The 13,929-nt window shown below is 30.4% G+C and overlaps 1 protein-coding gene across 1 annotated transcript; it reads left to right on the plus strand.

The window, feature by feature from the left end:
* Positions 1-4,582: 4,582 nt before the first annotated feature.
* LOC112800456 (protein SHORT-ROOT) lies at positions 4,583-7,060 on the plus strand. Its single transcript, XM_025842741.3, has 2 exons — positions 4,583-5,526; positions 6,083-7,060. The coding sequence occupies exons 1-2, from the start codon at positions 4,692-4,694 to the stop codon at positions 6,727-6,729; spliced, it is 1,482 nt and encodes a 493-aa protein (XP_025698526.1). The 5' UTR covers positions 4,583-4,691; the 3' UTR covers positions 6,730-7,060.
* The last annotated feature ends 6,869 nt before the right edge of the window (positions 7,061-13,929 follow it).

Consider the following 13,929-nt stretch of genomic DNA (forward strand, 5'->3'; position numbering starts at 1 on the left):
CCCCATCTACCCCGACTACCTTGTCGACCCCTCTGACATCACGGGCGGGTCCAGCAGACCAGCAATTCATCATGGTCCTGAACCTAAACTATGTGCCTCCTTCTACTACGCCCCTTCACCCTCTACAACTCCAACGACAGAGCCCGCGGTGGGTGATTCTTCTATTGTGTCCCAGCCAGATGCCCCTCTACGACCGCCCATGATATGGACGGGGGTTTGGCCTGATGGCTTACAGGCGTGAGTGCATACTATTTTAATGTCTTTTATCCGCAATCTATTTTGAATATGTTAAGTTTTATGTGTTTTTATGTGTTTGCTAATCTTAAGTTTTTCATTAATAGGTTTGCACCAAACAACAATGCATGTACACAAGAGATCTTCAGCATGATTAAGTCCATATACGACATTGTATGTCCGAGTTACACGAAGATCCCTATTGAGACCAGGGAGCGATGGTTTCAAAAGTGGGCGATAAAAACTCAATAATGTTATTAAATTAACTATATTTCAACTATTTTTTATTTTGACTAACTAATGTTGTTGAATTAATTTGTGCAGGAGAAATTTATCTAGGATAAGGAACATGATATCTTGATTAGGAAGATCTACAACCACCGGGTAGCTAAGCAACTTCAGCAGATGATGCAGGACTTCCGTCATGGGCGCGACAGCCTAACTTTTTGGCTTCGTCCAGATCTTAAGAAGGAAGTGGACGTTCATTTTAGTACTGATGAGGGGTTCAAGTGTCACCGTTTGACGAACAGAGCTAACGGGGCTTCGCCGAGGTCGTCGAAGTATACTGGTAGGTTGGCGACCTTCATGAAGATGAAGAGCAGACTTATATGTAGTTTATTTACTAGTATTTGTTTATTATTCTAGAATTAATTATTGATTTATTATATTAGTTAGTTTTAATATATATAGTCTAAGTTGTTGGATCGTGAAGCAACATTGGCGGAGACCTTCAAGCATACCCATACGTTGAAGGGGCAACAAGGAGAGATTTGTTGATGAGCGGTTTGCGGCTCATTATGTGAGTTTTAATTAATTCTAACTTTAAATTTATTTAGTTTAAAGTCAATTAACTGTCATCATAATCACAACGTGTGTTACACAGGAGGACTACACAGAGAGATTGAAGGCCGCGACCTAGCAATCTAAGCCACCTAGTGGGGAACGACTCCGCCAACTCTGATGCCTCGGAGGTAGATCCTCATAAGGCTTGGCGCGAGACTGTCTCTGAGCTCTACATGAATTACGTCTCCGGGTTAGGGTCGTTCTTTGCCAGCAACCTTCGCACCTCCGCATTAGTAGTTTCATCTGCCTCTACCTCTGCCACCAACCCTGTCGATCCTGAGGAAGTTGTTGACTTGAGGGAGGAGGTGCAGAAGATTACACAGAAGCTTCACCAACAAGCTCAGCAGTCTGAGTAGAGGTACAACAAGCTTCTTACACGCGTGGGAGGAGCCGCTGCCATCAGCTCAAACTTGACGAAGAAGCTGGAGCGGCTAGAGCGTTTACGAGAGCAAATGGAGGTGTATAATTAACGAACCGATGCGCGCTGGTACCAACAACGTTGTTGGTACCAACGGTAACGCTGCTGGTGGGGTATGGTGTCAGCACTACCTACTCCGCCGCCTCAGCAGAGGAAGACGACGATGACGATGACTATTACTCGAATCTGTAGGATTTAAGAATTTAATTTATTTCATGTATATTTCATTGTATTCTACTTTGTTTGACTTTTTAATATATTTTGACCATTGATATTCAATAAAATCATTAGTTGATTTTTTGTAATTTTTAATTTTTGCCCTAATTTTTTTAAACAAAAATTTTAATTTGACTACTAATTTTGGGCTAATTGTGAAAAAAAACCTCAACTACTGTAGGATTTACCGACAAAAAAATTCGTTTGTACTTGGGGGCCATAAAACATAATATGGCGCCAAATTCGACAATAATCATTAACTTAGTTTCGTCGTATTAATTGAAAAAATGACGCAAAATCCGCTGGTAATTAGTATCATGCGAAATAATCCGCCGGTAAAAATTTTTCGTCGCCGTTTATACTATCAAATTCAATCCGACGATTAATCCGACGGTAAACTAATTACCAGTGGATTTACTTGATAAATCCGCCGGTAGTTTTGACAGTACTCGACGCATTTTTTGTAGTGGCACTAAATATATCTAAAAGTTGTCATAAGAACTAGTAATTTAGTGACGCTTTCAAATTGTCTCCTAAAAATTTCATGACGGTTTAAATCAGTCACGAAATATAAAAAAAAAAAACTATCACAAAATTTAGTAATTTAATGACAGTTTTTAAAATATCGTGAAATACAGCGTAAAAAATATCTTGACGAGTATTACAAATTAGTGATGGTTTTATACTTCAAAAACCATCATGAACAGTTTAACGATATTTCTTACCAACGGTGATTCAAAACCGTTACTATGTCAGTTGGCAATCCTCAAATTCATGATATTTTTTTTAATCGTCGCAAAAATATTTAGTGACAATTAAAACCATTGTCAAATAATAAAATAACGTCGTAAAAATATTGTTTTGTTATAGTGAATAAATAAAGAGTTGATTGAGTGTTTAAATTATTTTTTCAAAATCGATACCATTCTTTTGGGATTTTTTTATCTCTAAATCTAGATCTTTTAAAGTCCAAAAATAATATTTGCTCATAAAATTATTTAATCCTGTGTATAAACTGTGTTTGAACTGCGATACAATTTAAAATTATAAACAAAAAGTTTTTATGAGCAGTTTACACCAAAAAAAAAAAAAAATAGTAAAGAGTAAAATTAAATAAAGAATATTCTTTTTTATTAAATTTAAAATAAACATATGCATTCCAGATGTAAAATTTTATTGATAAATTTTTTCTATTTTAAAAAGAATAATATTAACTCTTCACCACAACTCCACCTTTTCCCTTAATATTTCCTTTTCACAAAATCATTGGCTATTTCTCACTTTAGAATAAACATATTTTTCTGTGTAACCCAACAAACAATAGGCACAACATCACAATCGCTATATAAAGAAAATTTCAAATTTCAATTAAAGATAGCGACATAACGAGGTATATGCGTCAGGGTGTATGTGGGTGTTGGGTTCGTATAGGCAGTCTTTCATATTATTTTAGGTGGATACTAAAAATAAAGATGGCAAAAATATCTTTTTATAAAGATGCTTTAATTAAAAGTGTGATTTATTTATTTAGCCACACTTTAAATAAAAATAACACTTTTATAAATATCAAAATCTAACTATACAATTTATTATCCAAAAATCAAAAAAAATATACTCATATAAAGACAATTATGCCATCTTTATTGTAGTATCCACCATTATTTTATTGGTGGAGTTGTAGTATGTATTAGCTCCAGCCCTTTGTTATTTGCTTCTTGTTTTTTTTTTTTTGCTCTAGTTACTGTTGCTTCGCAGTGTGGAGTTGTAATGATTATCCAGAAAATGAGTCCCATTGCTTATGGATATATTAGAATAAACATTATTATATAATCAATGGATAATCTGTTCCAATTTCTTTTTAACTATATGAATAGAAAATATGTAAAAGTAAGCCAAAATATTGTTATTTTAATTTCATTTTTCCGAAAAATATAAATAAAACACACAGTCATAAAAATTGACAAACCTAAAATTCTTTTTTGAAAATGTGAATAAGTTGATTACCTTTGATAATTTTTACTTTTAAACACATAATATCTAATTTCAAAAATTCTTTTGACTGCCAATGCATATGTTATTACTCATGATACACGTGTCAATAATTACTTCTACTTTTACCCCAAGTTTAATTTGACCAATACATGTAATTTTTTTACTATTTAATTTGGGTTGTATTTATTAATAAAAGCGAGATACTGAAATAGAAATATAAAAATATATAATTGTATTTGACAAATAAAATATAAATAAAAATATTATATTTAAAAATATTAAATTAATATATTTTATATTTATTTTAACATAAAAAACACAAAAATATTAATAAAAAATATTTTTTATTTTTTATTTTTTTTATTATTTTTGTTAATTTTTTAAAATTATATATTTTTATTATTATATATTTTCTTTAAATTTTTTAATTAAAAAAATAAAAATAAATTAAATTTTCATAATTTATTTTATTTTATCATAAAATTAAATACAACAATATTAAATTATATATCTCTATCTTTTATATCTTATCTGATATGTTATTCGAAACAAAAGTAGCTTTATATACTCATACTTAATTCCATGGCTTCATTTCACATTACCTTTTTTTTTGTAATTATAGTAATATTTATTTTCCTTTTTTTTTCAAATACAACATTCCACATAGATCATCATTTATACTTAAATCCTGACTTCAACTAGTCGGTCCCTTAGCTTAGTCCCCTTCCTTTGCTACTCATTGCTATTATAATTAATCAAGTTCTTTTGTATAAAGTATAGTAACTAGCTAGTATAGTAGAAGCTACCGAAATTGAAAAGCTTTTCCCACCAATCATTCACCAGTGCTACCCCATTCCACACCGTTAAAAACACGTTACACCCAATACTTTTATTGCTTGTGCACAAAATCAACCACACTCACTCTCACTAGTCACTACTAGCTACTTCACTATCATAGTGAGTATATTCTATTCATAGTGTGATAAAAATGGATACGCTGTTTAGGCTAGATCCACCGTCCCTAAACTCCACAACAACATCATCAACCAACTCTCATCAAAATTATTATTATTATTATGACCAACACCAACTAGAGGAAGAAGCTGAAGAAGAATGCTTCAACTTTTTCATGGATGAAGAAGACCTATCCTCTTCTTCTTCAAAGCAACAAGAACAATATTACCCTTATTATAACCAATTACAACCCCACTACCATTTATTATCATCCACTACCACTACTCATCATGATTTATCGTCAACATCATTCTTACCACCCACTCCACCACCATCAGATTTCAACTTTGAATTCTCATCAGGCTCGTGGGCACCCAACATCCTCCTCGACACCGCACGTGCCATCGCTGACAACAACACCACGCGACTGCATCAACTCCTATGGATGCTCAACGAGCTAAGCTCTCCATACGGCGACACAAACCAAAAACTCGCCGCGTATTTTCTTCAAGCCTTGTTCAGCCGCATAACCACCGTCGGCGAACGAACCTACCGAACCTTAACGTTAGCTTCGGACAAGACTTGCTGTTTCGAGTCCACCAGAAAGACGGTTCTCAAGTTCCAGGAGGTTAGTCCCTGGACCACGTTTGGACACGTGGCGTCCAATGGCGCCATCTTAGAGGCTCTCGATGGGGAGCTCAACTTGCACATTGTGGATTTCAGCAACACGTACTGCACACAGTGGCCAACGCTTCTTGAAGCCTTGGCCACTCGTAGCGACGACACCCCGAACCTCCGCTTAACCACCGTCGTCACCACCAGACCTGGTGACTCTGGCGACGCTGTTCAGAGGGTCATGAAGGAAATAGGTGATCAACCAAAAAGCATAATTATAAACATTCATGATTATTTTATTTTCTAGTGTTTTTCTTTCTTCTCTAAATTTGTGTCATCATCATTCACTTTTGCACGAACCAACTTATGAATCATCTTCTCTTCTTTTACTGTTCCAACCACCTTCTTTACAATAATTTGAGAAATAATTATAAACATATCGCATCCGTAAAAAAGAGTACATATATGTTAGTTAGAACTTAAAGTAGTTAGCTTTGATTGATTGATTGAAGATCTTATATTTTATATTGAAGTTTATGAATTAACAGTGTAAAAATCTTTTCTTTTGTCTGAATCTATCTAGCAGTATGGTATAATTTTTTTCAAAAGTAATAGGTACACATTAAAATGAGTAATCATGTAAATATATTTGTAATTTAACTTTATTTTTTTAATTTATATTCTATATTGATGGTTAATTTTAGGTGTACATCTAAGTATACTCGAATTCTTTTTAATTTAAAGTAAATCAAAACTAAATCCATATTATTATTGCTATCTAAATCATGATTATGATTGCTTTATGAATAGGTACAAGGATGGAGAAATTTGCGAGGCTAATGGGAGTTCCGTTCAAATTCAACGTCGTTTGCCACGTCGGCGATCTCTCCAATCTCAACTTCGGCGATTTGGACATCAAGAACGAGGAGGCCTTAGCCATCAACTGCGTGAACACGCTCCACGCGATCACACCCGTCGGGAACCACCGTGACACGTTGATATCATCGCTGGCGAGGCTAAACCCTCGGATCGTGACGGTGGTGGAAGAAGAAGCGGATCTGGACGTTGGCGTCGAAGGCCAGGAGTTCCTTAAAGGGTTCGAGGAATGCGTGAAGTGGTTTAGGGTTTACATGGAGGCGCTGGATGAGAGCTTTACGAGGACGAGTGGGGAGAGGCTGATGCTGGAAAGGGCGGCGGGGAGGGCGATTGTGGACCTGGTGGCGTGTACGGCGGCGGAATCGGTGGAGCGGAGGGAGACGGCCGTGAAATGGTCGCAGAAAATGAGGGAAGGTGGAGGGTTGAATAGGATGCCGTTTAGCGAGGAGGTGTGTGATGACGTCAGAGCATTGCTGAGAAGGTATAGGGAAGGGTGGTCGATGGCAGAGTGTTCCGATGACGGAGTATTTCTTTGTTGGAAGGACCAGCCGGTGGTGTGGGCCAGTGCATGGAAGCCGTAGAAGCAAGGAGAGAACGAACGTAAGAGAGAGAGAGAGAGAAAGAGATCTTTGTTGTGTTTTTGGCACGTGCGTATGAATTTTTTTTTCCTCCATCAGTATTGGTTTTTAATCTTTTTATCATTATATGTTTAATAATAATAGGAGTTCGGCTTGTGTTACAAAGGGACTAAGTAAGTAAAAACAATCTTTGTTGACATATTTTGTGATTGACTTTGGCTGTTTTTTATTTTTATATTTTAACCAAGGAATAGATGTGGTTTTTGGATATTATTTGTAATAACTGTATGTATAAAGTTATTGATTAATTAATTGATTGCTTATGTATTTTAAATTGAGTTTAATTTTAATGTAACCATAATATAAAAAGTTTTACAAAATTATTTAATTATGTTTATTTTTTGGGATGATATTTATATTATAAAAGTTATTTACATATATTTAAAATATCTTTTTCTAAAGATATTTTTTAGTAATTTAAATTTAACATATTTAATCGATTAAATCTTATATTATTTTTGTCAAATTTAGACGAGATAAATCGGTTTGACTAAAAAATTGGTAAATTAAACTTTGAATTAGTCTAAATTAATATTTTTTTTAAAAAATGACCACAATACCTCTATTACAGAAAAAATTAAAATATATCTATTATATATATTAATTTTGAGAATTCGAAATCATAATCCTTCTCTTCTCTTTATGCCATTATAGGGTCAGGATTTAAGATTTTTAAAATTAATATATATATATATATATATAATAGAAATATTTTAGTAATTTTTTATAATAAGTGTAACCATTTTTATAAAAAAAAATATTAATTTAGATCGATTCAAAGTTTAGTTTACTGGTTATTCAATCAAACCGATTTATTTAGTCTAATTTTGACAAAAATAATATAATTTAATTAATTATATATATTAAATTTTAATTATTAAAAAAATCTTTAAAAAAATCATTTTAAATATATTTATCTAAACAACTCCCTTATATTATTAATATAAAAGTTAACATATAATTATATAATTGAATGTATATTTAAAATTACTTTTCATTGATAAGCAGTATAAAATTAAATTCCTTTTTAAGTTTGTGGCCATTTTTTAAGTTTAGACAGATTGATCTCTTTGTTATTTTAAAAAAAGAATTTATTTTATTTATACGAATTTTTTATTAAACTATATTATAATAAAATTCTATAAAAACTTATTTATTCAACACATATTAAAAATTTGAGTTGAAAACAATAGAAAAATTGGATCACTAATAAAAATAACTCTCAACATCTTTTAGGAATAAAAATTTATTAAAAAACTAAAATATCCTATCTAAAATTCCTTTATGACTAATCTGAATGTTTGTTCAAAAGTATACATACAAGTGCAAAATCTCCCCCTACTTGCTCCATTTCCAAAGCAAGGAAAAAGTGAGAATAATTAAAAGCAAGTGGAGAAAGAACAATATCATAGAAGGGATGTGGTGTCACATGTGTATATATATATATATATATATAATTAGCAGGGTTTAAAGTGTTGTAAAATAAATAAATAAATAAATAATAAAATATAAATATTAAAATATAAATAAAAAAAATTTAATATTAGTATTTATTAATATTATTATTCTATTATAATAAAGATAATTTATATATTAATATTATATATGTTACGGGAGAAGTATATGAAGAGAAAAAGAGAAAGAAGTGTTTTATATTTATATTGTTGTATTTGTTGTATTTATTGTCAGAAGTTTAAACTTTTATTTATACACGCATTAAGTTTTGATTTTTCAAATTTCATTAATAAAAAATTAAACCCTCTTTCATTGAGAAATCGAGTCATCTAAGTATTAATGGTATCTAACTCATTCCTCATCTTTATCACAATATTTTTATTAGATGGCCATTTAGGATTATACCTCGTTAAAACCTTACTAAAGAAAAATTTAATAGAAAAAATTTTAGTGAAAGAAAAAGAATACCATATTGTATCCTTCGCAATGGGAACTGTCTCATTAAACACCTTGTCAAGAAAAATCAAATAGGAAAAAAATCCGACCAAGAAAAAAAAGTACAGTCTCCCCCCTCTTGCCAACATTATTTTATATCTCAAAATCGACGTATCCCAATTTGATGTACTAATTTTTCAAAGGAGGATTTTAGAAGTGATTTTGTAAATAAATCTACCAGATTATCACTTGAGCGGATTTATTAGACATCAATTGTTTCTTGATTTTGAAGGTCATGAGTGAAGAAGAATTTGATAGAAATATGTTTTATTCTATCACCTTTGATGTATCTACCTTTAAGTTGAGCAATGCATATTGTATTATCTTCAAACAGAATAGTTAAAGCTATCTTATGATCAATCAGTCCACATGATGACAGAATGTATTGGATCAAACTTCTGAGCCAAAAATACTCACGACTAGTTTCATGTATCGCTAATATTTTAGTATGATTAGAGGATGTTGCTGCAATCGTCTGTCTCATGGACCTCTATGATATAGCAATGCATATTGTATTATCTTCAAACAGAACAGTTGAAGCTATCTTATGATCAATCAGTCCACATGATGACAGAATGTATTGGATCAAACTCTTGAGTCAAAAACACTCACGACTAGTTTCATGTATCGTTAGTATTTTAGTATGATTAGAGGATGTTGCTGCAATCGTCTGTCTCGTGGACCTCTATGATATAGTTGTACCACCATATGTGATTGTTTGAGATCTCCTTTTATGTGGATCAAATAAGTATCCTGTATTTGCATAGTCAACTAGTTGTGACTTGGATCCATATGGATAAAACAATCTCATATCAACCGTTCCATGAAGATATCAAAAGATTTGTTTGATTCTATTCCAATGTCTGATCTTCGGGTTGGAGAGAAACTATACCTTGCAAATGAATTCATAACAAATGATATATCGAGTCGTGTATTATTATCAAGATACATTAGTGCCCCAATGACACTAAGATATGATACTTTAAGACCAAGGATATCTTCATTTTCTTCTTTAGGATGGAATTGATCATTTTCCACATCCAAAAATCTTATGATCATTAAGCTACTTAATAGATGTGATTTATTTATATAAAATCTCTTCAAGATCTTTTCTATGTATGTTATTTGATGAATAAAGATTCTATTTTTTGTATGCTCAATCTGCAGGTCAAGACAAAATTTAGTCTTTTCAAGATCTTTTATCTCAAACTCTTCTTTTAGAGCTTTTATAATTGTTGGAATTTTTTCAGGGATTCTAATGATATTTAAATCATCAACGTACATAGCAATTATAATGAATCTAAATGCATATTTCTTTATAAAAACACATGTGCAGATATCATCATTCTTAGATATGTTTTTGGCCAGATACTCAGTAAGACGATTATACCACATTCGTCCAGATTACCTTAAATCATATAAAGATCTTTACAATTTGATTGAGTATAACACCTGCGAATATTTATTAGATGGTTTAGATATCTTTAATCTTTCAAGGACTTTCATATAGATCTCACGATTCAATGATCCATATAATAAGTTGTTATCACATCCATTTGTTGCATATATGTAGTTTATAATATGTGGATAAACTGACCAAATAACACAAGTGGAGAAAGAACAATATCATAGAAGGGATATAGTGTCACATGGATATATATTGGGTTCAAAGTGTTGTAAAATAAATAAATAAAAAAGAGATAATAAAATAAAAATAACAAAATGTAAATAGAAGTTTCTAATATTAGTATTCACCAGTATTATTATCTCACTATAATAAAAATAATTCATATATTGATATTGTATATATTACATCATAAGTATATGAAAAGAGAAAAAAACAAGTGTTTTATATTCGTATTGTTGTGTTTATTATTAAAAGTATTTATACACACACTAACTTTTGATTTTTTAAACTTCACTAATAAAAAATTAAACCATTTTTTATTAAAAAACTAAACCGTCCGAATATTAACGAGCATCCAATTCATTCCTCCTCCTTATCACAGTTTAAAGATCGTTTCTGTTTATTAAATTATGGTTCATAATTTTTTATGGTTGAATAAATAAACATTTTTATTATTATAATTTATTTTATATATACAGATGATGTAAAAGAATTTTACATATCTACTTAATTATATATTATCACGTTAATAAAAATAATTTTTTAAAAATATTCTCACATAAATTTTCATAAAAAATTAATGTTATTTAGATATCGTGTAAAATGAATTATAATGTATTAAAATTAAATTGTTATTTTATTATATATAAAAGATTATTCCAGTATTCCTACTAGCAACGAATTAATTACCTAGCTTATACAATTTCCTTTATTTATTTAGCTTTTGGCGTAATGATGAAGCTTAATATCAGCATTCATATGTAAACGGATGATCATATTCCCTCAAATTTAAGTTTTGGTTAGCGTGGTTTAATCTTTTATACAAATAAGCATATCGTTTACCAGTCACAAAAAATGATAAGCATAATGACTTAATTAGTTAAGAGATGCATGCCACTTTGCGCGGTTGACTATTAGGAAGTAAATAAAATTGTCATACTGTCCCAACTAATTCTCATGTGTTTTCTCAATATTAAATATATTTTTTAATATTATTAGTAGTAGTTAATTAGTCTTGGCCTACCATAATTGACTTAATAACTTCTTTTTACTAATGGGTTCAGAATCCAATTAAGTTGGGATTGATTTTGGTTTGTGAATAACTAATAACAAACATGACATCATCGTGCATAATACAAATTCAACAAACAATTTTCATTTGGAGATCGTAAGCCACACGACAACCAGCGGCTTATATATATTAGGTTAAACTAACATGTATGACCGCCAAAATGAATATCTAATTTTTTTTTTTTTTGTTTAAACTGAATTTCTAACTTTAAAGGCTGGTAGAAAATTTTTAATTGTTTAAAATATTAATAATTTTTTTATTCGGCAAAGTGATAAAAATTAAATGTTCTTTAAAACATTAACATTTGGCATATATGAAAAACAGATTTGTTACACATCCAAGCAACATTATTATCTAAATCTAATCAAATAAATTCAACACCAACAAAAACTACTCTCATTAAAAAGAGCGTGATTACACATGCATACCAAGTCATTTACGTTCGCACGCTAAGTTATCGTCATCGTCGTCGTCTTCTTCTTCTTCGCGTTCCTCCTCTTCCTCCTCTTTTTCTTTCTCTTTTTCTTTCTCTTTCTCCTTCTCCTTTTCCTTCTTCATCTCCTTCATAATGATTGAGACATATAAACTCAATTCGAAAATAAGCACACAAATAAGATTAAATTGTGAATAGAAATACATTCAAAATCAATTTTAGATCGGATAACATCATCAACATGGAAAAAATTCAATAATAACAATAAGAATAATGACAATAACGATAACGACGATATGTATAAAAAGAAGACGACAATGACGATAATGATGATGATTGTGATGATGATGGAGGAGAAGGATGAAAAGGAAGGAAGAGAAAAAATTCCAATAAAAAAAAAGAAGAAAAAAGAGGAGGAGATAGTGGTATTGTTGACGACAATAATAAAGAAGAAGATAACGTAGCATCAAAGGTAGTGAAAAAAAAAAGAAAAAACATGATGTAAATTATTTGGATGAACTTAAATATTAAAATTATTTGAATGTAAACAACAATTCTATAAAAAATTTACTTGTTGACTGATTCTTAAAAACTTTCTCGATTTGTCTTTATATATCATTAGTGTATCAATAGATATGATATCTATTTTTTTAATGTGGATGTAAATAATAAATTTAGAATTAATTAACTTCATAAGATTATACAAATTCCGACACTTTTTAACTGCAGTTTTTAACAACCGCTTCTAAATGACAGTCTAAAAGAAGTTAGCACAACGGACATGACATGTTATAAAAAGAGAGAGAAAAGAGAGAGAAAACCTTAATAAGAAAAAAACGTTGTTATTAGTTTATTACTTTACCTACTAAAATTAATTTATAGTAAACAATAATTATTTGTAACATTTTTTCCCATAGTTACATGTAATTGATATAACTTTACTATTTATTTATACTTTAGTCAAAAAATATAGTCAAATTCAACATAATAAAAATTCACTTAATAAAAATGGTTTCATTTATTTTTATCCGATCTCATAAAAATTGGGCACAATAACAACCAACTTAACTCTACTTATCTGAATAAGATGAATCTTAACTAACTCATACTTATGTAGAAAAGATATTTTAACAACTTTCTTAACAAAAAGGAATTGTTATCAACTATAAAAAATGAAATTACTCTAAAAGGTGATTATCAATTTTACTACAAAAACATTAACATCCTCGGATATATTGAGAATCCAATTTATTAAAAATTTGTCTAAAATTTTTGCTAACTTAAGTATCGGAGTCTTTTACAGGTACCACCTCTCACCTCCTCACGAGAATTTCGAATGACGGCACCTCGGCACCAACACAAATCGGACATTACTTCAGAAAGAATTTGGACCTCACGTTCAAGCCAAAATCACTGTTTCAAGTAACATTCGAAACACTATTTTTTTTGGGTAATGGATTATATGGATAGCATGATGCATTTAAATTTCAAATACCTATTTTGCCCAAAAAGAAAAACACTAAAAAAATATTAATAACCATTTCAGTTTTACAAATATTAATGATAATAATATTTCTATAAAAAAAAATCATTTTGATTTCTCGTATTTGTTTCGACTAGTAAGTAATAAAAGATCAGAGAACATGAATTTCTTATACGCATTATAAATATATTTTGGTTCATGAGAGCATTTAATTTTTTTTCTTACTAGATAGGATTTAATTATTCTTTTCTTAATAGAAAATGACAAAAAGAAAAAATATTAATTCCCCAATTAAAAGTAGCTTGATCATTAACGATTGGAGAAGAATTATCCAAATTATTGTATGTTTTAGGTTTTGTTAGTGTTCACAAGTGGTTACCTGAGCAAAATGTTGAGTGAAAGGGATGGTAAAGCTTTTTAAATCTGTGTGGAAAAATATTTACAAGAAACTTTAACGCCGTCGACGAAGTAAATGTTTTAAATGTTTGAGTAAAGTATCGTTTTTGTCTCTAACATTTGGGGTAAATTCTATTTGTGCCTCTAACGTTTAAATCGTCCTATTTGTATCTGTAACGTTT

Source organism: Arachis hypogaea, chromosome 1 (genome assembly GCF_003086295.3).
Source record: "Arachis hypogaea cultivar Tifrunner chromosome 1, arahy.Tifrunner.gnm2.J5K5, whole genome shotgun sequence".
Lineage (NCBI taxonomy): Eukaryota > Viridiplantae > Streptophyta > Magnoliopsida > Fabales > Fabaceae > Arachis > Arachis hypogaea.

Bases quoted from the DNA above. Each gene is read 5' to 3' on its own strand.
- LOC112800456 (XM_025842741.3), top strand. From the start codon at position 4,692: ATGGATACGCTGTTTAGGCTAGATCCACCGTCCCTAAACTCCACAACA. The intron at 5,527-6,082 runs GTGATCAACCAA...CTTTATGAATAG, and splicing joins GAGGGTCATGAAGGAAATAG to GTACAAGGATGGAGAAATTT.